General features: G+C 47.3%; 1 protein-coding gene across 6 annotated transcripts in view; it reads left to right on the top strand.

Moving 5' to 3' along the window:
- KAZN (kazrin, periplakin interacting protein) overlaps positions 1-24,292 on the top strand; it is an 81,797-nt gene that overhangs the window by 31,862 nt on the left and 25,643 nt on the right. For all 6 annotated transcript variants that reach the window (XM_078873107.1, XM_078873103.1, XM_078873105.1 and 3 more), the window contains exons 2-7: positions 12,739-12,984; positions 14,633-14,769; positions 14,924-15,094; positions 16,742-16,777; positions 19,807-20,044; positions 20,938-21,068. In XM_078873107.1, coding sequence (XP_078729233.1) covers positions 12,739-12,984; positions 14,633-14,769; positions 14,924-15,094; positions 16,742-16,777; positions 19,807-20,044; positions 20,938-21,068 — 959 coding nt within the window. The remainder of the gene's footprint in view (positions 1-12,738; positions 12,985-14,632; positions 14,770-14,923; positions 15,095-16,741; positions 16,778-19,806; positions 20,045-20,937; positions 21,069-24,292) is intronic.

The following is a 24,292-nucleotide window of genomic DNA, read 5'->3' as shown; positions in this document are numbered from 1 at the left end:
TGTGTTCTTGTGATCTGCAGTGTGACGGTTGAGAGACGCAACAATTAAACTGGTAGAGCGAGTCCTTGACATCGGTGGAGGAATCGGCGAGTAAAGTTAATGGGGACAGTAACAATGGTAGTAGCACTAGATGAAGAGGCTACTGACTGGCATATGGAGCAAGTGGCCGGAGTGAATCAGTGAGTTCTGGATCATCATTCACCGTGACGGCTTTACGTTGATTTTTTACAAATACATGTTGGTAGGAACTGCATGCTCTATGCCAGATATAGCAACAGTGTTCAAACTTAGGCAAAATTAGTGCTTTGTACGGTGGAAGTAATTTTTTGTGCGTTAACTTCAGCACTGGCAGTTACTGAACGTGATGACTGGTGCACATTCGAATGCCCAGGATTAATCATGGCAGCCACAACGAGGCTGCCATGATTCATGCACGTTTATTTCACTCGCTGTCATTTCTGCTTCAGTGTACAATCCACAGTGACATTGCACCCGCAGTGATGCTATGTGAATGCTGCGCGTGGGTCGACGACGCGTGGGCGACGACGCGTGCTGGCCGTGCCTCTACCGTGCAGTGCGAGATCGCACACCGGCTCAACGCTGTGGGCACTCATCAGCCGATGTCTGCCCGAGGATATAACCTCTTATGAAGATTAAAATGTAAAAATGCAGCCCTGAAATGTCTTGCCCACGACGAGAGCTGTCACCAGTTCCAGTTTGACCCAGTCAGTCTGGGAATCGGCATCCGTGTTTGGGTGGCAGGAAATTATTTGTACTGAGATCTGGTTCTGGTATTATGTTGACCTTCAAACTATGCTGCACAGGTTGACTGAAAAATATGTCCAGGATTGGTCCAATAGTGGAAAGGTGGCAATCCTACTCGTGCCGCTATTGGCAGAATGGCCTCTGCCATTCGTGGCACGTTGAAGTCTATATTCGGTCTATTTGGTCTAGCGAGTTGGAAGAGCAACTGAGGGGTAGGTTTTTTGTTTTAACGCAGTTGCTGAGTACAGGCCCAAATTCCCAAGATGTCAAGTGGCCAGAAGCAAATAGCATTTCAAAGTTGTAATTGGGTAGTGTTAAAAAAGTGCAGCACAGTCTAGCAAACAGTTTACTGGCATTACTGTAGTTGCACATGCATTTACACACATTAGTGACAGGCAACACACAAACATACATTAGTGCAAGTTGACACATAAGTAGGCAAGCTGCACGGACATGAGTGGATACCATTCACATCAGTGTGAATTCTAATTATCTCGACAATCTTGAAAGAGATTAAACATTTCCATATCCACGATATCATTGTATGACCTTTTGTCATTACAGTAAGATCATACAGAAGAAAATGTAAGTATACTTTAAAGTAGGGTTTACGAGCTTACACCCGGTAATACAATAGCTGTGGGAGTTACAGACCAATTCCCAAGGCAGCAGCACCTGTGAACACAAGTGTGCCTGCCTATACAGCTACCTTAACAGCAGAAGGTGCGGTAGATAGGTTATATTATTATGACAGGATTGTCACCGAGAAAGGCTTATTGTTTTTCTGTGTGATCAAGAGGTGAAAAGGATGGCTGACACCGTATGTAACAATATGCCTTGTCGTACACATTGTTTTGTAGCCAGCATCTAAGCCAAATTGTACACTCTTTCATATAATAATAATGCAATTTATAATGTGCACAATATTTCACGAACAGATTACCATGACTCTTGAGGCATGGAGCCAACCTTGGTTTTGCTCCAAAGCCAGATGAATGAGGTGGGGCCTTTATGTGTCTCTTAAAAGGAGGTGTCGATTTAATGCTGCGGTGGTGCAGCGGGATCACATTCCAGGTGAAACGAACCCTGGCAGGGACGGTCCTGCGACTCTGTGTGCCTGGTACTTGGTGTAGAAAGGAAGTTGTGAGTCGCGTTGCGGAGAGTTCTGCCGTGATCCGTAGTGCAGGGTGACGGCAGCGAGGAGAGATCCGGTGGATGAGCGGGAGGAGAGGCCCGGTGGTGCCACGGGCAGCTGGGGACCTCGTAGCTGACCCTGCTGGCGACGGTGGGAATCCAGCAGAGGGAGGCGAGGCAATCTGGCCGAGGGTGACGGGCACCGAGGACGATGCGGGCGAGACGGTTGTCTTATAACCGTTGGAGTTGTTTGAGGTTACTTGATGAAGATCGAGTAAGGATGGAGTTGTAATAGTGGAGAGATCGTGGGCCCAGAGCCACTGCTGCAGTCCGAGAGCCTGTCAAGTCCAGAGGAGTCAGTAGAGTTGATGGAGGCAGACGGTCGGGTGCCATCTGTGTACAGTATGCTATCTGATACCAAAGTTCTCAATGAGGCGGCCAATAGGTGATGTGTATGTAGGCTATGTGTGTAGTATGATGCCGATGCACTTTTAAATCTAGACTAGCATAAGTACCCGGCGTTGCCCGGGTGAAAAATATATTTCTTAATAACCTTACATATATACACAGATGGGCTGCTACCCCTGCCCCCCCCCCCCCCAGCCACGATCTCCTCGGCCGCTGTGCAGTAATATGTACGGCCTATAGTGTGGTGGGGTGTCGAGGCCTAGTACCGTGCAGAGCCTCCGGCCTCGCCTAGATTGCCCACCCGGCTGAGGCTGGGTACCGGGGCCGTTACCCCCCCCCCCCCCCCGCGCTACAATAATACTGTGTAATCGCTATAATTTTATTATATACCGACCCTATAATAGTAATTGCACACATTGTGGTGGGGGGGGAGTGAAGAGGACGTGAAACTTTGATGAATTTACCTCAGAGTCGCGTGGTGGGTGTTGAGGCCTAGTACCGTGCAGAGCCTCCGGCCTCGTCTAAATTGCCCACCCGGCTGAGGCTGGGTACGGGTGGCGTTCCCCCCCCCGCGCTACAATAATACTGTGTAATCGCTATAATTTTATTATCTACCGACCCTATAATAGTAATTGCACACATTGGGGTGGGAGGGGAGTGAAGAGGACGTGAAACTTTGATGAATTTACCTCAGAGTCGCGTGTTAATGCGTGCGCATATTTTTAACGGGAATTAAAAATGGCGTCCACCCCGCAGCGAATGCGTCGCTACCCGTTGCCAGGGGCAACCGCCGTCCAATGAAACTGCGTATGGTCCGGCGACACACAGACACACACACAGATAGACAGACAGACAGATTTGCGATTTTATATATATAGATTGGAAGCTCATTTCCTAAGAACTGCTTTTTGCGTTTTTGTTTGTCCTTCCCCTGCACCTCCGATTAGCACGGTGGGCTATGTACAGTGCGTAATAAGTTCTACATACATACATACATGATGTATGTTGATCTTTTTTAAACTGTGGATGTGAGCACCTTGCGTGTGTGAACGTGCACATGGAGTGGTAAGGCACAGTAGGCAGTCCTTGCTGTACAGCTAAGGGCATTTTAATAAATGTTCTGCTAAGCAGATGAATGGCTATACTATAGTGTGTAATAATTTGGCAAAAGTGCACTTTAGTTACTGTCTTTCCGACCCCAACTGCAGTGAGTGTAGTCAGTACGCGTTTGCTTTGTGTGCGTCACTCCACAACCCTGGACACCCTTGCAAATGAGATCTTCCGTATGAAGGGGTTTTTCAGGTGACATTTGAATAAATAATAACAAAGAATAGTCCCGTCTATTGCCAACAATGGGGTGCAAGTGTGTCGAGACATGTGTTCTGCTCAGATGTCCATTGCTTCAATTTGCAGTGCTCATGCTCGGGCTTGGATGAGATGCGTTGAGGTCGGTGGTTGGCGGTGATGTTTTGTCTGCAGCCCATGAGGGCCTCAAGTGGGAGCGCTGCAGCAGCCTGTGCTGCCCCCCGCCAGCCCAGGGCGCTGCGTACGCTAGCGGATGACGTAATGCCGAAGGGCGGCCACCACGCGTGCCAACAGCGGCACTGCGTGTTTGTCGCCGACTCCATTACACGCAAAATAAATACGCAGGCAAAGTCGCGTCCTTCCCATATTTGTTCCTTCTCGTGAATATAAAAAAAAAAAATTCTATCTACGTAGCTTCACCGAAAGACCCAAAGAATGGGCCTTGGGTCTCTTACATGGCTATGGGACGCAGGCAGTGGCCCGCCAGTCACCTCATTCAGGGCATAATACATAATCCTCCTTACTGTGGAGAATTTAAGGAACAAAATAAATACGCAGGCCATATAATTATTTCCAAGATAACCACCAGCATTGGTTTAAGCAAGGCAGGCTGCTGATGAGAACTTAAATGATGAAATCGGCTCTTCGTTGCTTGTGTTGAAAGCTTGCTGAAATTATGCTCTCAGAAAAGGCTGTGTTGACTGATGGTATGTGAGATGTCTAAAATGTGTAAAAAAAAAAGTACATTTTTTACATGAAAAGACATGATGCAATATGGAAAAGAGGCATTATTGTCTGCCAATTTATTTTGTTGATAAAGGCAAGACAGTGGAGTTTACTTATATTTCCATATTTGCCCTTGCCACTTGAATTGCCAGCACTGGTGTTAATGTTTAACCTTAACTATACCTTGTGTAGTATATGCGAGCAGTCTAACAGCCACTTAGATCTTGTTCTCATGCATCATGAACAGAAGGAGCTTGACGTCGCTACATCATGACTGACGTCAATAGGCTGGTGGATTCATACAAGATGTGGCATCTTAAGCCGGGGTTACCAAGACGGTGTCAAGCTTAGTCCTCCTTCACAACGCCAGTGCTGACAATGAACTGAACATTGCTCACCCAGTCTACTGCGAGGTGACCTTGGACCAGACACTGGCGGTACCAAGTCAAGACTTGCTTGGCAAGTTTGCGGCTCGTCATTGATTCTCCTACTTGTGTTTAAGGCTTTACATGGCCTTGCTCCACCTTACATCCAGGGGTTGTTTTGGCCACGCACTCCTCCACTGAGATCTCTGAGATCCACCTACCATGGACTACTCGGCATAGCCGTGTTCCAGGCTCCGAGTCCGGGGTGACTGTTGTTCGCACGGTGCCCGGGCTCTGGAATTTCTTGCCCTCGGAGGTCAGCAACTCGCAGTCGATGGAGAATCTTTGAGTCCTGGTTGAAGATTCACCAAGTTAAAAAGCCCTCCTCTCTCTCTCTAGTTCTTTATCTTGTCTCTTTAATCTTGGCCAGTTACTTCTCACTTATTTTCCTCTTTTATATGCATGGCCCTGTGCAATCCGCTGTTTAAGGGTGTCTTATAAATCTAAATGATTATGATTATTCATGGAGAGCCGGTGTTCATTTCTATGGGCATCAGCACTCGCAATTTTGTACTCGATGGCAGAACACCACGTGATTGTTGCACACCGAGTTTGTTGACGCACAGATCCATTCGGCAATTCCCATCATCTCGGCAATCCTTCGACTGACTCTCCTTCTTTGGCTGCCAACTCTGAACAACATCGCACCCCTCCACTCATCCGTCGGGCGCGCCGCTGGAGAAAATTTGCACCATCCGTCTACTGCTGTCCGCAGGCTGCTTGCCCGTCTGTCGTCACGGCACCCACTGGACCAACGCACCACCCCAATGTGAAGAGTGTCTCTCACCGGCAACAACGTACCGGGTCCACATGGATGACCTTGCGACCCACCTGCCTGGGTTTGATCTAGGGTGCCGTGACCGGGCCCTGCTCACCAGTTTCTGAACCGGCCAAAGGGCTTTGTACAGCCGGCCTGCCCAGCTGCGGCTCACGCACTAACCTGAATTGTAGCTGTGTTAACGACAGATGATGATGTGTAATATTCTGAAAGCTGTCCACCAAGCTGAGTGGCTGTCTGAGGATGATAGCGCATTCTGAAAATGATAAAGCCACTGCCTGGCTTTGGTGCAAATGCTAAATAAATGACAATAAATAAATGGGCGTGGAATGATTAGTGCCAAATTGGCATTTCTAGAAGTAACCTTCAGTTTCATATTAACCATCCCATGACCTCATCCACAAGATTAAGCCACTGTGTTCAAGAAAAGCGATTTTCTGCACGAATTAGCATTAAGGCAGTGCTCATCTCCTATTTACAGCCCTGAGCCATTGATGGAAATTCCACATTCCTCTAGTGGTTGCCAGTCTATTTACACAAAATGTGATCGAACCTGCAACATCTGGATTGCAAGTCCAGTGTGCTAACCATTACACCATGGCAGCTCCCGGTTGCGTATAGGGTCCCAGTAATTGGTCTGGTGGTGATCCTAACGTTGGTGTAGGTAATGGGTGACAGTGATTGACTGCATGAGAGGGAAATTGCATCACAACAGTTTGTATACGTGCGTGTTTTTGTTGATTTGTGGGAAACAGAAGTTGAGTCTTGGTGGTTGGTGGGTTATGTTGTCACTGCTCCTCTCTACCAGTAATCACACCACTTTACACGAATTACGTGAGACAATACATTGCTCAAGTGGTGAGCTTTCACAGGCAGTACTTACGATCTTAATTCACAACCTTGACCTGAAGTGACTCCGGAATCCAGCCCAGCAGTCCACAGCACATGTATCACCCCTCTTGCACAGCGCCAGTACCATCACCTTCCGTCTACACGTTCCCATGAAGCGCTTGTGTGCCCTGCACGTGACTTGAGGTAACGATCGCACTCTTACAACTGAGTTGGTGGTCAAACAACAACACAGCCACACACTTAGCTCCTGAGCAGGTGATCTGGACATGGTTGAGAGGATTGCACATTCACTTTTGGTCACATGGCATGCAAGCAAGGCATGTGGATGAGAGTCGTGCCTTCCTGCTGTGCGTGACCAGCGGTGCGCTCGCATTTGCTCGTTAAATTTGTTTGTGTCCATCCTGTGCGCATTCTCCTGTTGTGATGCGGATTTTCATAATTTACACAAAGCATGGGGTTGACTCGGCACGCTTAGTAGTGACCATGACAGCATCTCCTCGAATCGACACGCTGACACGTACATTGCCTGGGGTGTGGCAAGCAGGTGTCATTAACGCACTTACATCTTTCCGTACTTTTATCTCTGAAATCATAGCATATACAGCAGGGATTACACTTGCAGAGAGCAAGTCAAATATGATTTTCAATCTGATGAAAAGTTGAGCAGAGGGCATGGTGACATTTGATGGTGTGGGAGCGACTGCCTTGCAGTCATCAATTCGTGGATGGAAATTGATTCTTAAGATGCTCACGATATGTGCACTCATGCGTTCGTGAAAATATTGATTCAACTATTTATGCAAATGATAGGCTTATGCCACATTTAGGCATTAACTGTACGTGTGGTAAATGTGATGTTGGGCAAATAGGACGAATGATCATCACGAGACTAAAAGAACATCAGAGAAATATTAAATTCTCCCAAATACAACTGTCAGCAGTAGCAGAACACGCGTGCCAACAAGGACACTCAATTGATTTTGATAATGTTGAAGTTCTGTGCAAAACTAGCTACTACTGCCCACGACTAATTAGAGACTCTATCGAAATTTAAAGAAATAAAAATAATTTTAACCGTTCGGATAGCTACTGCCTTAGTGCTGCGTGGAAGCGAATCATCAAATATTACATTATTTAAATGCATGCCTACGAAGGGCAGCATACTTCAATAGGTATTACCGTTGGTACGGCTATATTAATACACACAATAGACAGGAAGGACAAGTTCAAAGGGCTCGCATAATGCACATACATAATGTACGTTGCCTCAGTAACCCCCCCCCCTACATTGTGGAAGAGCGCAGAAGTGTGGTCACCACATCTACGCCTCTAGATAAGGAACGAAACAGTCAGACTTGTCCACAAATCTGGCTGTCGCCTGATGAAGCTGGTTGTAATTACTGGCGAAACGTCGTACTCAGTTTGTAAATGTCGTGGTTTGGCTCTCCAACACACCGGTCGGCAGAGGTGGGACAAAGTCATTGTTATGCAAGTCCAAGTCGAGTCGCAAGTCATCAAATTCATGACTCGAGTCTGACTCGAGTCCAAGTCACATGACTCGAGTCCACATCTCATAGGTGGGACAAAGTCATTGTTATGCAAGTCCAAGTCGAGTCGCAAGTCATCAAATTCATGACTCGAGTCTGACTCGAGTCCAAGTCACATGACTCGAGTCCACACCTCTGCCGGTCGGTGCTGTGCTCGTGACGAATTGGCCACGTTCTGTTTACGTGACAACCCTTACTAGTTGGCTGTGTCGGGTGGTGGCGGCTTTTAACGACACATTTATATATTTGTTGGGTCTTTCGGTAAAGTCACGTAGATAGAAAAAATTATCAAAAGAATAATAATATGTGATTTAACCCAAAAAAACTTCTATTATGCATTTGAAGCCTATTATACACTTCATGTGAGAGACATCGTGAAGTCTTATGCTCTCACACAGAGGAGGTTTGTAAAAGTCCCTTGAAGCAACAAGCGTGTGACTCATATGGACTATATGTGTTCTGCATCTATGTACTTGTGTCTGCTTGTTTGTGTGGACTATCGTGCTGTGTAATATTAATCTCTGGCCTTGTACCTGACTGGTGCTCTCCTGGGTCAACATTAGGGTTGCCACGTGTTCTGCACAGCCAGGCTTTTCCCCATCAACACTGTGCAGTAAACTGTCGTAAAGTTAAACGCGATACCGGTACCAGATCTCTGTACAACTCAACTCTTGACACCCAAATACGGACACTAATTCCTGGACTGTCCGGATCAAACCCAGAGAAGTGGCAAGCTTTCTCCAATTACATGCGATGTCTGCCTACAAGGTTCGGTCCCACCCTGTTACTGGGAAGATGGCCATTGCTTTTATCGTTATGTATTTCACACAGCAAGATATATCATATCTCAGAACATATTATCTCATTAATATTAAGCCATTTAAAACCTGCAGGGATACTACTGAGTGCCATGCAGGCCTAGGCTTAGAGATGGGTGACGAGGGTGGCCTCTAAAAGTACAAAGCTCTGAGGGACATTAAACATTCATGAGTCTAGAGAAAGGTTTGAGTCTTACCTAGTTTTATCGATGCAACATAAAGTGTACATAAAATAGATAACGCTCGAGCCAGATGATGCGTAACAAATGATAAGTGCCTGTTATTACCAGAAGATTACTTTCAATTCACCCAGGTGCCATTTATAATAATACCAGATCTAGTACAGAGAGGACTGCTCTAGGTTTTTAGATTCATCAGAAAAATAAAAAATTAGGCCTAGATAGAAAATTGTGGATGATCAGAATGTTTTGATTGTTTCTGATTGATCAAAACATAACTCCTATCACTTCCTCACTTTTCCCCCAAAATTGCTGTCACCTGGCATTTGCTGACGTCGCGATTGTTACCATGAAGACATGTGATACGGGCACAGTCGAGGGTGGGGATGAGCCAATACACCACTCCGGCACTTCTCAGAACACCAAACACATTTCCAAGGACTTTTCACAACGGTTTCTATCCCAATACCCAATGACGTTTCCGCAGAGGGGATATGGCAGTGAACGTGGGCTGCAGTGTTCTTTTATTTCATAACATATTTGCTATATTTACATTTCAACCACTGTTCATCATGTGGTGGTAACATATTCTTCATTCTTAATGTACCACGTTGTTACATTATTATTACATTATTCGGCTGGCTGGCTGCATTGAGAGGAGAGGTTGGGCATGGTGCATTGGCCCGCTGCTCCCCACACTGGTCCCACGACACCGTGGCATTATCACGAAGGGATGTCCAAGCAGAGGGGATTTTGGAAACTAAATAAACCCTACTACTACACTCATGTCCCCAGGTGCAGTGGCTTATTCCGCAGCACAGACATCACAGATTCGGGTTTGCCGGTACATCTGCCTCTACATGCGTTACTCCAGGGAGGGAATATTAAAGCTGCTTGTTTTCATATGTTAATGTGATATTATTTTATGATCCCGTGGTATGGCCTTATCTGTAATTGTGCTGCTCTGGTACGAATTAAATGCACCATGCATTTATAAAGCTCTATCCAGCAATTAACTATTCATATAGATTGTGTTTAATTGCGAGCTGCTATGGTGTTGTCATCTGCAATGCCGGCTTGTCTCATGTGCTCGGTGACATTTTGCAAAGTGCATGAGCCGTAGCGATGTGGAGCGCTGGAGCTGGAGTCGTGGGGATTCCAGCTCACAGGACGGTCTCTGCATTTCACACCTCTGGTTAAACAAAATAATTCGAGGATTTACGCTCGTCATTTTGGCGCTCCACCCATTCAGTGCACAGCGTTTGCCCACAGCCTTGTACAGTAATGTGTCTATCACACTGATGTGTATAACAACAGAATGATTGGAAACGCAGAAATGTCCAAAAGCCTTCCTTAATGGTACCTCGTCAATTCCCCTTTTATTTTATTTCTGGACACGGTTGCGGAGCTTGGGCGCAAAGGCTTAGAGCATCAGCTGGCCATCGATCGAAGTTGCGTTATAGAAGCGTTCACATGTTTCTTGCATTGAGAAAGGTTATAAATATAGGACTCGCACAGACACGCATGGCACCTTGCACGGTGAATAATGAACACATGGTTACTGGATGTGGAGGCACGCAAACACGCACCCAATATCTCGTAGATTAATAAACAAGCACAGTAACCGCGTCTCGCTCTCTTTGGCCGTGACCTTGCTCAGACAGCAGGGGGTCAGTTACCTTGTGAACTCTACGTGCTCCTGCGCGTTGTGTTCTGCTCCCCCAACTGAATGCGTACGCATGGTTGACGTAACGTGACAACGTCTGTACAAGAGCTGAAACTCTCTTCAGGCACGCCATGCTCCAATGATACCGCTCTTTGTTAACACGATATCTGTTTTCACGGTCACGCAGCATGACCCCAAGTCCTCGCACACACGAAGTTTCACTCCTCCAAGAACTAAGTGCAGAATTAACTGAACAATGCCAGATTCCCACTTTTATAATCTGAAATTACAGGCGAAGTTAACTTCAAATTTCAACTGTTGCCATTGAATAGCTAATCTGAATTCTCTTCCCAGGTTTATAAACACATTCACTGAACCACCTTTCTCGGTGGAAGGGGTTCAGAGACTATTAGAACATTCTGCAGAACTCCCCCCATTATTAATTTCATTCCTGAGCTAACACTTGCGGACTGCTAGGGAATGTATTCAGGTCATGAACGTGCTTAAGGCACCCCACACCACAGTAGCCACTAGGTGGCACGATCTTTCATGCAATTAACCATGTATGCTGCACACCTGTTACACACATATAATGGTAACGGGAAACTGTTTGTAAGATATATGTGCATACACTTAGGGAGATGACGCGTTTAATCTTCAGTGGGGATTAAACATTCCTAGCCAAGTGACTCATCACGTCACCAGATATCTCTAGATGTAGCAATTATTCGGTATGAAAGGTGTAGTTTTTTAGTTCACATCACAGTCTTTTCTCGGGTCCCACTGCTCCCCGCAGCGTCTCATCCTTAAAATATGCTTCTTGTCAATAATGACTTAATCTGATGGAGCCATCCGTGCCAGTTCTTAGTCCACCTAACGGCCCCGCAGTGCATTGCTCCTACCGGCCACAGCAGGGCAGCCTGCGCTGCCGGGAGGGGGACCCGCTCGATTTCCGCCAGCTCTCGCCAATGCGGAGAGGCCACGGGCACTGCTCCCGCCCGACGGGGAGGCGCGGTGGCCGCGTCTGGCTCGCGTGAGCCTCCGGGGCCGCCGTGCCCCGCGGGGCCCTCGTGGCGAGCTGGCGGCGCTCGCCGCAGAGCCGGGAAAAGAGGCTGAGGAGGGAACTTCAAAGTGGAGCGCTGCAGGGGAGAAGCAGAAAGAGAAGCGGGATGACCTGCAATGTGGCACGTAACCATGCGGCATCGCGGGAAGAGCTGAAATTGCCTTGCAAATCCTCTGAAGCGTATTTATTTATGCAGTACGGTGTGCATATTTGAATAGGATATCACGCATAGCTGCCCTGGGAATACAGTTACGTAAAGATTAAACATTATTGAGTGATGCTACATTGGCATTCCTGCAGAAACGAGAAAATACGTATTGATGAATGTGCGAGCTACATTGGGCGAGGGAGCCTATTCGCTTCACGTCTGGGAGCTGATAATTCCGTGTGGGGCTCGCACGCCAGGCTCGGGCTCCTCGTCCACCCCGATCCAAGTTGTAAGAGACTTTACATTGATGGTTGTACTATTAAGTTTGTAAACTATATGTAAGTTATGGTGTCACCGTCAATATCAACAGGTGAAGTAGTGTCAGCACCGTCAATGTTTCCAGTTTGGGTAGATTCGGACTAATACACCAAACTTCCTCTTTCTCAGGAATTGGCACACGCAGGATAAGTGAGCACAGCAGCGTTGGAAATATCACAGGTTTCCTACATCATTGCTGCCTTCCACAGGACCACGGAACTTGTACAGAGTAGGCAAAACATTGCCACTATAACTGTTCTCAGCAATTGGCTCGCATTTGGAAGGTTGCAAGTTCAAATCCTGTTTAGTATTGACACAGCCAATCATCCGTGTGTGATCGATAAAGTAGGTACCACATTGTGGGAACATCAATGGTTGAATGGTTGTCCTATGGATTAACTGAGCCCCACCGTAGGAATGTAAAGGCCCACCACTAGCTTGGGGCTCTAACACCATAAAGCCAGTACATTCGCTTTGTTATCAGATGGGACGTACATAAGCCACGCCCGTGTACGTACGATTCCTACCAGTGCAGCCGCAAGGTCTCGAAGGCCATGCGAGGTGATCACTGTGAGCGGTGGTGCTGCATGGTGCGTCTCTTCGCAGTGTACCTTCAAAAGGAGGTGGAGCGTTTGCGAGTGGAGATCGCCAGGAGTGAGGAGGTCAACCGGTTGCTGCTTGCCGAGCTCGAGGACTGTCGAGGAGTGGTCCCGCCGTGTGAGCAGCACCCCCCGCCGCGAGGGGGGGGCTCCCCCGTGGAGCCTGTGGCGCTCGCGCTGCCCGGCACGCAGCTCGTGGTGCAGCTCACGCAGAAGGAGAATGAACTCGCGCGGGCCAAGGAGGCGCTGCAAGGTAACGCGCGTGGCGAGCGGCGCGCGGAGCGTCTTTGTTGCCGAAATCATATTTCGCTTGAAAGTCGCGTGAGAAAAAAGCCAGGGACAAACGTCTCCAGCAACAAACGTAGAACGGTGCACCTTTTTGAATAGGAGACGAAGGTGGCTGCCTTGGCATAATGGCTAGGGCACTGGATGGGCTTGCAATCCAGAGGTCACCGATTCGATAAGTTTTACTCGCTGCCTCTCTCTAGCCAGCAGGATAATTGGATACACTGGTTATGTTGATCGGCAAGTCACGTCTGGTCAACAAAGAGACCAAATACCCAACAGTGGCGTGAGCAAGTAATTGCAGAGCTGCATTGTTGCCTATTATCATTCTTCTTAAGAAAACATTTCCGCACGTCCTAATATTCAACTTGAATTGATTACCGATTGCTGACTTTCGAAATCATCAATCTTCAGAAAATTATTGCTGGTTGACCGATTATGGTTCAACATCCAGAATTCTCCTGGGGCATGCACGGACATCGAAATGGGTGCATTGACTTACAGGGGCACGTGGCAAACGGAAGGTTACATAAAGACTTGCAGAGGTCAATGAAAACCTGCAGAGCTTGCATTGGACATGGCATAAAAAATTATTCAGACCTAGAGAATAATTCCACAGCCTCCTGTCCCCTAACAGGTCAACAACAGTCCGTAATTTCCTACTCCAGTGAACATTGAGGCATTGGTGTTCATCGATTATTTACAGCCCTGAGCCAGTGGTGGAAATTCCACATTTCATGGCGGGGGCGAGTCTTTTTTATAGAACAACCACTGTTGACTTCGCCACAAAGTGGTTCTCATTTTTTTGGCCCTGGAGGCATGATGGCCTGAAGCAACCCCCAATCAGGATTTTAATTCTCGTCATGGTGCGATTGTGAGCTGTTTGCTGTCCCGCTGAGCCACATTTTAAAACAACAGGCGTTGTATTAAAACTTGAAAACATGACAACATTGTACACTTTAACTTTGTGTCTTTTTGAATGTTCACATTCCATATTGATACAATGAAGATTGTGTACTTTTAATTTACCACATTCTATGCCCTGTGGTTATATGACTACATTAATAGCCCCAATTCACATGATTAATTCCAGAAATGGTGATTAGACTCATCATAGCAATTAAAAGAGTGGATTTCAAACAATGTCAGTGGTTGCCAGTCATGACGGGTGGCACCACTGGGGTGGGGCACCCGTTCCCTACCTCGCAGCGCCGGATAGAGTCGAGAGCAGAGCAGTCGGGACGATTCGAGACTCCGGTCACTCGCTCCGCGGCAGTCCGTCTCCTGCTCATCGCTCTGTTTACTGTTCCCGTGAATTTTACTCCAATCAGTAGGCACACTAGGTTGTCTCGGCCATAATTAAACATATTATTTGGTGATGCTGCTGCATTGGCAGTGTTGCACAAGGACACATTGCAAATGCTCAACACAGTCGTCAATGACGCTGTGATTTATAATCGGCGACGTTTTGAAGCAATTTCCTTTCTGACAATGGCAAGAAGGGCCTTTGCCTGAAACGTCGCCTATTATATATTTATCCTTCTTAGGCCGCAGTGGTATTGGTGACCGTTGAGTTTTTGCCTCGGCCATGGCCGCCGCTGCTCCTGTTTGTGCAGCCATGAAGGCCGACCGGCGGAGGCTGCGTGAGGAGAAGGGCGACTTGGTGAGCCAGATGAAGCAGCTGTACAGCACTCTGGACGAGAAGGAGGACCAACTGCGCACTTTCATCCGCAACTATGAGCTACACCGCAAGGTTTGCGCGGCCTCTTTCATGTCTGATCAAGACCCAGTTTAGTACCCAATTTTCCATTGTACATCCAATATATGTACAAAATACTTTTCTTTTCATGTGGAGGAACAGACATGGGAAGGAGGCGTATCGGCTGACTCTTGATTTATTGTGGCAGGAGAATGAGGAAGCCACTCGGGCCTTGGTTGTGGAGCGGGAGAGCTCGGATCGTGAGAAGTGGGAGATCTTGAGGCGCGTCCGGGAGGCCACGGACCGCTCGCTCGCGCTGCGCACGCAACTCGACGCGCGGGACAACCGCATCAAAGAGCTCGAAGCGGAGCTCACGATGGTACCGCTCGCACACAAGGATCCCCCGTGTAGCCTTGCCAGACTGTTGGGGCAAGTGCTGTTAGTGAGCACCGATGAAGGCCGGTACGGCATATGGGGTGGTAAGTAGCCGGCACCATGTCCAGCTAGCTTTGTCTCCCAAGTGGCAATATTTACATACCTCACAAGGTACTAATTTGAGGCTGAGTCGACCTAGAGGAGGCCCAGCACGGGTTAATATAATTGTCACTGGCATTGGCCGTGAGCGGAAATCTAACTCTGGTCGCCAGGCTCGTAAAGCAGCGCGCTCACCGCTACACTACCGCTCCCCACGCGCACGTAGGCATGCACTCTGATACACAGACATACCTTAGTCCATCATTCAACTCTAAAACAGGCCAAGACGATGAGAATGTAAAACACCTCTGTAGGTGGCTCAGGAGAATTGCTGTTACCGGGTGGACATAATTACCAACCTGCTCTTGTGGGTCTTTCAGGACATTATATTCAGATTCGGGGCTCTCCTGCATGCTGCCCAGTATCCAAATATGCCACTGAAATCCAAGATGGTGCCCGATGTTGATGGTAAAGTTAAAGTTTATCACTAAATTGCTCTTTGAATACTGACATTACAGAGTCAAGCCACATGGTGCATGCAGCTAAACAATCTTATTATGACTCTGAAGAGCCTCAAGTAATATTAAGCGTTGTAAGCCATCTTGTAAGAGTGATAAGAAGTGAGCTAGAGCTGCACATTTAATACGCTCCATTGTATAATAATTTTTTCAGTGACAGAATCAGTGGAATTGTTTCTTGTGTGTCTATTATTGTTTGTATATAAGTTGTGAATGTTTTTCGCCATGGTGACACACGATTGATTTAGACTGTAATTGTTGCGTTCTTTGACAGCAAGACACTGCTGAACCTTTGAAATGCCACTTGAACACCCCTGGAATGAGTGATGACAATAAGGATGTCCACACATCATTCTTGACAAATATAGCACAGATCTGGGCCATCGATGCCCTTCCTGTTAAGCTTTGTTTTGCAAGTGGTGAAAGCCTACCCATCATGCTTGCCGTCATAAATCATGCTGTTTAAGATCCAACCAGTCTGATGAGATAAAGGCCAGTAAATGCCAGGCATTTAACATTTAAAAGTGCATCTTCTGTGAATAATAAAATGACAAATTCTCTACATTTGATGCTGACAAGAGTGAGCAAGCCATGGCCACAGGGCTACTGTACTTATCTTTTGTGTAGATATTCTGTAGGAGGCCTGATTTAAATAAAAGGGAAATAAAATTTTATATGCCGGGTAAAAGTGAGATATAAGTATTAAAGTCACGCTAGGGAGTTGAAACACGAACCATCAAGAACATTTGAAAACCTGACTCAGTCCGGAGCATTTGTAGAGGACACCGGATACATCGAACATGTTGAGGATTCTAGAGCTCTCCTGCCCAAGCTATCTGACCATCACTCTCTGTATGTGACTTGGGCTTCAAGAAACTTGTCACCACGTCGTCACCACGCATGCATCTTCGATCATCGCTGCCCGGTTCACGTGAAGTTTACATTGGTTTATTTCACGATACCTTCATATTACATGCTGCTGCTGTATGTGTGTGTATTAAATACTCCTGCTGTACGTGTGTGTGTGTTACCAGTTTCTTCACAACGGAAGCAGAGCCTCCGCTACCAATGTAAGCTGTGATTTAACACACACACGAAAGCAAAACAAAGACATAAATTAACATGCACCAGTAGTATGTGTGCTACAAGTCAGAATCACACCAAGACTATTTATTTGGTACCACGTTTCATTCCTGTACCTTGCCCCACTCCTGCAGTATGAAAAGGCATTGAATTCCTGCTTCAGTGAGGATTGAGTTTGTGCTCATCTACTTACAGCCTTGAGCCAGTTGTGGAAATTCTCCGTTAGGCATACGAATGTGGAGTTCCCAGCACTGGCTCAGGGCTGGGAATAGCAGAGGAGCACTGTTTCAACGCTCGTGTGAGCAGTGCACCGTGGTGGGAGTCCGAGGAGTGCGTTGTGGTTTCTGTGTGCTTTGATGGTGCGTACTCGGTTCAAATGGCTACTTGTTTGTGTGCTTCCTCAACCCTAACCGGCTAGATTCAAACAACTCACTCCAAGATGAAGAGTATTACATCGTGTGGCCTTATTGAAAAGTATATTTTAAAATATTCTGTGATGCAGGGTGGTTGACTGAATGATTTGAACATGGATTACGAATAAGGAAAGATGTGGCAAGATGAGATTAGTTGTGGATGCGTTGCCCTCTAGCGTGGAGAACATCAATACCTGTACCTATATCCCATAGCTGTCCTGCCCACCACGTAAAAAATTTGAAGTATTTTTAGATATCCCTTCAGAGATGGTTCTTGTTTATAAACATCTGGTAGTTCACTCGCATTGGTTCAAGCAAGCCTGGCTGCTGCTGAGATATTGAACCAATGGACTCCCTGAAGGCCGTGTGGCTGATGCGATGTGTAAAAAGTGCTTTTTTTACATGGAGCAACAAATATGAGAAGAAGGCGAGTTGTGTCCTTATCTACTTCTATCCACAATGACGCAATTGATTGTTGTGTTGCGTATCATCTAGTGTTGAGAATAATATAAGTGCGCTATAAAAGCCACTTGCTGTGCCACGGTATGCAATACCGTACCTTGGCGGTGGTGGCTATGCGTGTGGCCTGTAGTCCAGCGCTGGAGGCAGCAGCAAGGCTTGGTGGATCACTGCAGAAATGTTTTGAAATGTCCTTTCCGCGAGCTCGTCAGATGAATGCGGTACAGAAAAAGTCTCCACCTGTTCTGTCTGTATGGGATGCAGTGTTTCTTCCTTACACACGTGGGTTTACTCCTGGGGCTCCAGTTTCCTCCCACATTTAAACACTCATTAATTGGCCGAAAACATCTTAATATATTGAGGATCACAGAGCTTGGGCAATTGTTGGCACCGGCTCACTGCGTGGCTGCTTTTCTGCTTACCTGCCATTCCTCTTGTCTCGGAGTCGTTCTCTCTCTTTGAGAGTGAGTGAATGCTGTGCACGTTATAAGTTGAAATTATTATAACGAGTGAAGTCTATTTCGTGTCTCAGCAATTCCAGAAATCTACGCATGTACGGCGGCATGCTCTGCCTGAGAGCATCTGGTCCATGCAGGAATTGGGGGGGTACACAGCTTATCATACGACAAGAGGGGAAGTGTAGACCGTGCATATTTAACACAGCGTGCCCAGCACAAACACCAGAAGCACGGTTGGTTACGTACTGTGCAAAAGAAGTCCAACATACATACAATGCAGGGCCATCGTGAAAATGCAGACAAGTGGGGGCATTTACACAGCTGCTGATTAATTAATCAGCGTGAACGTTGGCCTCACAAGATCATTAGTTAAGTAAGCAATACAATATAAGCTGGCTCCATTCATTCATCACAGCAGCAATACACAGTTTAATCTACATTTAATAATTTTTATTATTTGGTTCTTTCGGTTAAGTCACGTCTAAAGATAAAATAATAAATTAAATTAAATAATAGAATACGACGTTTCGATTGCAACACAAGCAATCATCATCAGGTAGATTTAATAATTTTTCATAATCTCTGCTTTAATAAAATTTGTATTGTTAGATAAATAGTAGACTGTGTTTGTAGCAAATGTATTTTTTGTGTATATATACTGAGGGTTACAGGGGGAAAAAAGGAACTCAAAGCAATTTGTGGTGTTAAATAATTATTCATGTGCGGCGCTGAATAGGCATGCTTGAGTTTATTATTTAATAATTTTTTGTGTTTTAGTGCAAGCATTCTACGTGTTTGGTTGCTGACAAGTTGTCGACAAATCCTCGCCAGACTTAATACATTGCATGCTTCGCTGTTTACGTGATGGCCATGCTGAACTCAGTGAAATTCCTTTGGTTTGAGTGAACGTAACAATTTTGTGCTTGTCACCTTTTCTGCTTGGAGCTGACATTTCTACGCGTAAAACAAAATGAGTTTTAGCCCCAACTTAGCGGTGCCTGACCCATGATTTACACCAGAGAGGGAGCACCCCGACTGCTCAGATTCTGGAGCCGTGCCCGTGGGCCCTTGGTTACAACGGCTACAGTTCGTGCCCTGTGCTTTCGCTGTTCCTGGAGGGATTCATTTCCTTAGTGTTGTCAACAATGACTGCACGAAAATATCCCACTATATTAAGTTTAGTTTGGTATATTTCAGTAATAAGGATGACAAACTCTCTATGGTTGATTCGAAATTATTTCCGACTCCAGTGAGCGTTGAGATAGTCGTGCTCATCTCCTGTTTACAGCCCTGGTGGAAATTCCACATTCCCATAACGGTGGCGAGTACAGTATATCTCCAGTGCTTACATTCTTGACTTTCCCACGAAGTGGTACAAAGCGATGGTGGGCCAAGTCATCCCCCAGCCAGGATGTGAACTCTGCTGTCTTCACATCGCGAGCTGTTCGCTCGACCAGACAGCAGCCACACCATGGACCGCAGCAAATGTGTCCCCTGGCGTACGAACAGTTCTTCTAAAAAAACATTTTGAACCAATTTAAACTGGCAACTGAACCTTTATTTTTTGTTGTTTTAGAGCAGATTTGTTTATATTTAGGTTTGGTTTTGGGTTGGTTTGTAAAAACTAGCGGTTGACTCTGGTTTGTCAGCAAGCAAGTCACGTGGCGGTCGCCGTCGTCCCTCCAGGCCAGGCAGTCCCTGGTGGCCGCGAGCAGGGACTCGTCCAAGCGGCAGTCCCTCGTGACGTCGTCCGACTCGGGGGACTCCCCGGAGTGGCCCCTGCCACACGAGACGGTCACGGCAGCGATCCGTAAGAGCCTGCAGAACAGTACGCAGCACGTGGCCGCGGCGGCCCAGCCGGGACACTACCCCCAGCACCCGGCGACCACCACGCAGGGCGCCGCCTCCACCATGGACCGGAAAGGTGGGTGCCCTAGCGTTCACAGCTGATGATCACGATAACATATTTTTTTATGTAGCGTACATCGTTTGTGCGACATGGCTACGGTATCTCAAACCGCCCGGAGAATTTTTGCACGGAGCCGCGGGAAACGGCAAACGAGCGGGAAGGCAGCCACAACCAGCACTACCAATAATTTTCCCAGCTTTGTGGTGCCATATTGAGGTGTTTGGCCAACTCCATTAATGAGGGTTCATACGTGTTGGAGGAAACCAGAGTACCTGGAGGAAACCCACAATATGTAGAGCTGGGGCACCGGTTCTGGCTGCCTTCCCATTTGCTCTGGTCTTCCATGCCTCTGTGCAAAAAGATGCACGTGTTACAAATTATTCAGCATTTTGTGGTGCAAAGCTGCATGAACAAAAAGTGCCTGCCTTTGTCGGACCTTCCTGAACAAGGGTCTTCAGACTCTGCAAGCCTTTCCTGGGTAAACAAGTGTAATATTCACAATAAATTAATGTGTTCTTAACTACACGATGTGGAGCCACGTGTGCTGTACTGACGTGTTGTGCAGGTGCTGTGTACTCTGCTGACGTGCTGTGTTGCTGCTTTGCTGCTGCTCTGCTGTGTACGGTGCTGACGTCCTGTGTACGGTGCTGTGTACTGTACTGTGCTGACGTGCTGTGTTGCTGCTTTGCTGCTGCTGTGCTGACGTCCTGTGTACGGTGCTGTGTACTGTGCTGTGCTGGTGCTGTGTACTGTGCTGTGTACTGTGCTGGTGCTGTGCTGTGTGTTGGTGCTGTATACTGTTCTGTGTACTGTGCTGGTGCTGTGCTGTGTGTTGGTGCTGTGTAGTGTGCTGTGTACTGTGCTGTGTACTGTGCTGACGTACCGGTATCGCACTTCTCACTGCCCAGGCGTGGTCAGCGTGGGGCATTCGCGCCGTTCGTCGCTTGTGTCGGAGATTACGACGTCGTCAGACGGCGTGCGCCCGGTGACGGCCAGCGACCACAGCTCCCCGGCGCGCCTCCCGCACTCGCTGGCGAATGTAAGCGTGCGCAACGCGCCCCCCGCCGCCCTTGAGGCACGGCCGCTCTCTTAGACTCGGGGTTTCTTTTGCTAAACCAGCTGAAAACTTGACCAGGAGGAGTCTCACTTGGAAGAGTGTTGTGGGTCTCCAATGTGACGAACGCAATGACGTAAATCAAAGTAGAATAACGAGGAAAATAGAAATCGGAGCAAAAAAAACGCATTCCAGAAATAAATAAATAAAACTGCACAAGCATATATCAATATTAAATTAAATACATTTCCTGTAATAAAAGCTAACTCGTACAACTTACTTTTAAAGTACACCGCATTTGCATGCATGGTCTTAAACCGTGACTCTTTTTGCCAAGAAACATGGACCCATGATGAATGGCGTAGTGCAGCCACATAGTTGATGTAGCTAACTCGTTATCAGCCACAGAGCTTTGGCTGGTCACTCCAGCTGGGTGTGGTGGCTCCTGCTTGTGATCCAGCACTCTTGACAGGATGATGGTTGATGTCCCATGCACATTTGTAAACCTCCAACACCTGCTGAGCCGAGAGGTAGCTTAGCAAGGAGGTTGTGTGAGCACACGTTCAAAATGCTCTTACATGGAGTTGACCAAGCAACCCAATGCAGGTACCCCCTGAAATTGTTTCTTGAGACTCGGTTTGGCTCTCATTGGATGAATAAATCACATTATTATTGTAAATGTATTATTTGTATTCATGCTGTGCACTAATGCAGCACAGCTTACAAGTCCCACACAAGCTTCCCATCGTAAGCACATTTCAAAACTTCCATTAGTGCCAAACATAGCATACTTTCTTTCAGTACCATATTACAAATGCTGCCAATACTCTGAAAATGTTTATTGTTAGATACCGTCACCATGGACACCGTCACGCCTGGGTATGTTGCCGTGTTGCACGTGCTTGGCTCCCTGGACACGAGTTCCCACGCTGCACGAGACCCCCCCCCCACCACCCCTCCAGTGATGCGCTTCTTCTGGATCTTTGTTGGTGTCCTCAGCGTCTTCCTGTCACCTCACGTTAGCAGTTCCCACAAGTCCACGCACAGGTGTGCAGAGAAGGCTTTGGCATGAATACTTAGCGCCCGATCTCCCCACTTCCTGTCCCATATCTCTTTACCCATAGTGCATCACTGAATTTTTGCACTCATGAGGAGTGGGAGCCTTGGGGCTTAATGAAGCCATGCCCAATATAAAACAATATATAGATTACAGAGGACAAATTGGGTAGGATATTATGACAGAATAGAGCCGGGAGCATATATGAAGCAAAATCTGTATATACTTTCTCCTTTGTCCCCCTTTTGTATACTGTTAAAGTAAAATTGCTTTCTCTCGGCTGCTCTAATTAGTTGTTTATGTCTGCAGCCATTTTAGAAATAAATAAATAAATACTCTGATGTTGGCGAAACGCTGTTTGAAGTGTTGTAAATGCAACGCAGAGCTCATGATAAGGGACACCCTCGACCAATGCTTTACTTGTCTGGGTTTCACACACGACTTCGAGACATGTCTCCTTGGTTGCAACAAGCTGCTCCCTCTTGAAAGATGAGAGTGGAGGCACCGCTTCACCAACTTGTGGGGCTGCGTTCTACTCACTGAGTCTTTGAGTCGAGTCTCAGGTTATACCGTCACAGCGGGGGTCCCAGGTAGCGATCGCAGTGCATCATGGGAGCGTGCCCGGGGTTAGATGGCGATTCCCGCCGGTGATGCTCACTGGCGGGAATCGCCGTCTTGTAGCGATCGAACACTCGGTCGCCATGGCAACACACGCGTCATTGTAGTCGCGCGCTGGGATCCCGAACACAGCAGCCTCGATCAGAGGGTGACGATTGGCAGTCAGGCTACCGACAGCTTGCCATGGTAAACGAGCCCTTCAAACGTGCAGGGGGCTCTTTCCCTGGGGGATGCAGCCCCGGACTTGATGTTGGAAACCAACGCCAGTGCGTGGGGCTGGGACGCCCACTTGCACAGAATTCCGGTGCGGGGCAAATGGCCGCCTCGCACGAAGGGGAAGATCAACTTTCTACAGCTCTGAGCCATTTACCTCGCCATGCGGCACTTTAATGAGCAGACCTATCGGAAATCCTTCCTGACCCGGTGCAGCAACACATTATCTGCCAGGGGTCCCCATGGTTCCACTACTGCACTGATGGAGGCAGAAGAACTACTGTACTGGGCCGTATCATGACAGACGTTTCCGCAGGCTGTGATGGAGAACGTCGTATTGGACGCACTAAGCCGAGGACGACTTGACCCGGGAGAGTGGACTCTCAACTCCGGGGTATTTGAACAGCTGCAATGCAAGGTTATACCGCTGGACGTTCACCTCTGCACATCCTCGCCAGTGTCCGGTGTCCGTCACTCTGGTATCCGTCACTCTGTGGATCTGCGGTTCGTGCTCTAACAAGACCGCCATTCGAGCCAATGGCCAGGATTTCTGATCTTTCTGGTTTCCATTATGTCAGTCAGGAGGATCGGGGGGAGCTTCAGGTGTTGTTGGCTCATCCGCTATTCCATGGACTTTCTTCCTTGCCGATAGTGTTGAGGATTTCTCCCCAATTCTTGCCGAACGTCACGTTCACCTTTTGTTTGCAGCAGGAACTGCACCTGCCCACCTAAATGCCACTGCCGTTTGCCTCTGGCAAGCAAATGGAATTGCATTCACTGGATGCAGTTCGACTGTGAAGCTCTACCTTTAGAGAACTGCCGATTGGCAAAAGTCACCCTCCCACAAAGACTCTGCACACGTTCCCGTGACCCTGCAGATGCTGCAACTGTGAGATTTAAAGAAGATGCCGTGGACACCGATAATGATGGACAAAAAAAACTTTTCCCAAGGTACTGAAACCTAATTTCTAGCACTCTGATACTTCTGTGTGTTCGTATACACACGCTTATGTGGAACCCATAAAATAATCTAGTTCTATATATAAAACAATACAAGGTAGAAAAATAATACATAGGCATGGATTGTGTAAAACTTTCCAGCACGTGATGGTTTTCAATAGTATTTAAGTAGCAATAACGATCTTGTGTTCCACACCGCACAGCAATATGTCGAATGGTGCCTGATGCTATGAGATGACATCACATATTGGGGGAGGAGGCGAGTACATGCCATGTGACATCTTCTTACAATGCGACGCGTGATGATGGCTTAGCGTTTGCCAGGAAATAGAAATCCCTCGAGCTCTGCTTTCTCGTTGCC

Source organism: Lampetra fluviatilis, chromosome 36 (genome assembly GCF_964198595.1).
Source record: "Lampetra fluviatilis chromosome 36, kcLamFluv1.1, whole genome shotgun sequence".
NCBI lineage: Eukaryota > Metazoa > Chordata > Hyperoartia > Petromyzontiformes > Petromyzontidae > Lampetra > Lampetra fluviatilis.
Note: the sequence above shows the minus strand (reverse complement) of the source record. Positions and strands in the feature narration are given on the sequence as shown.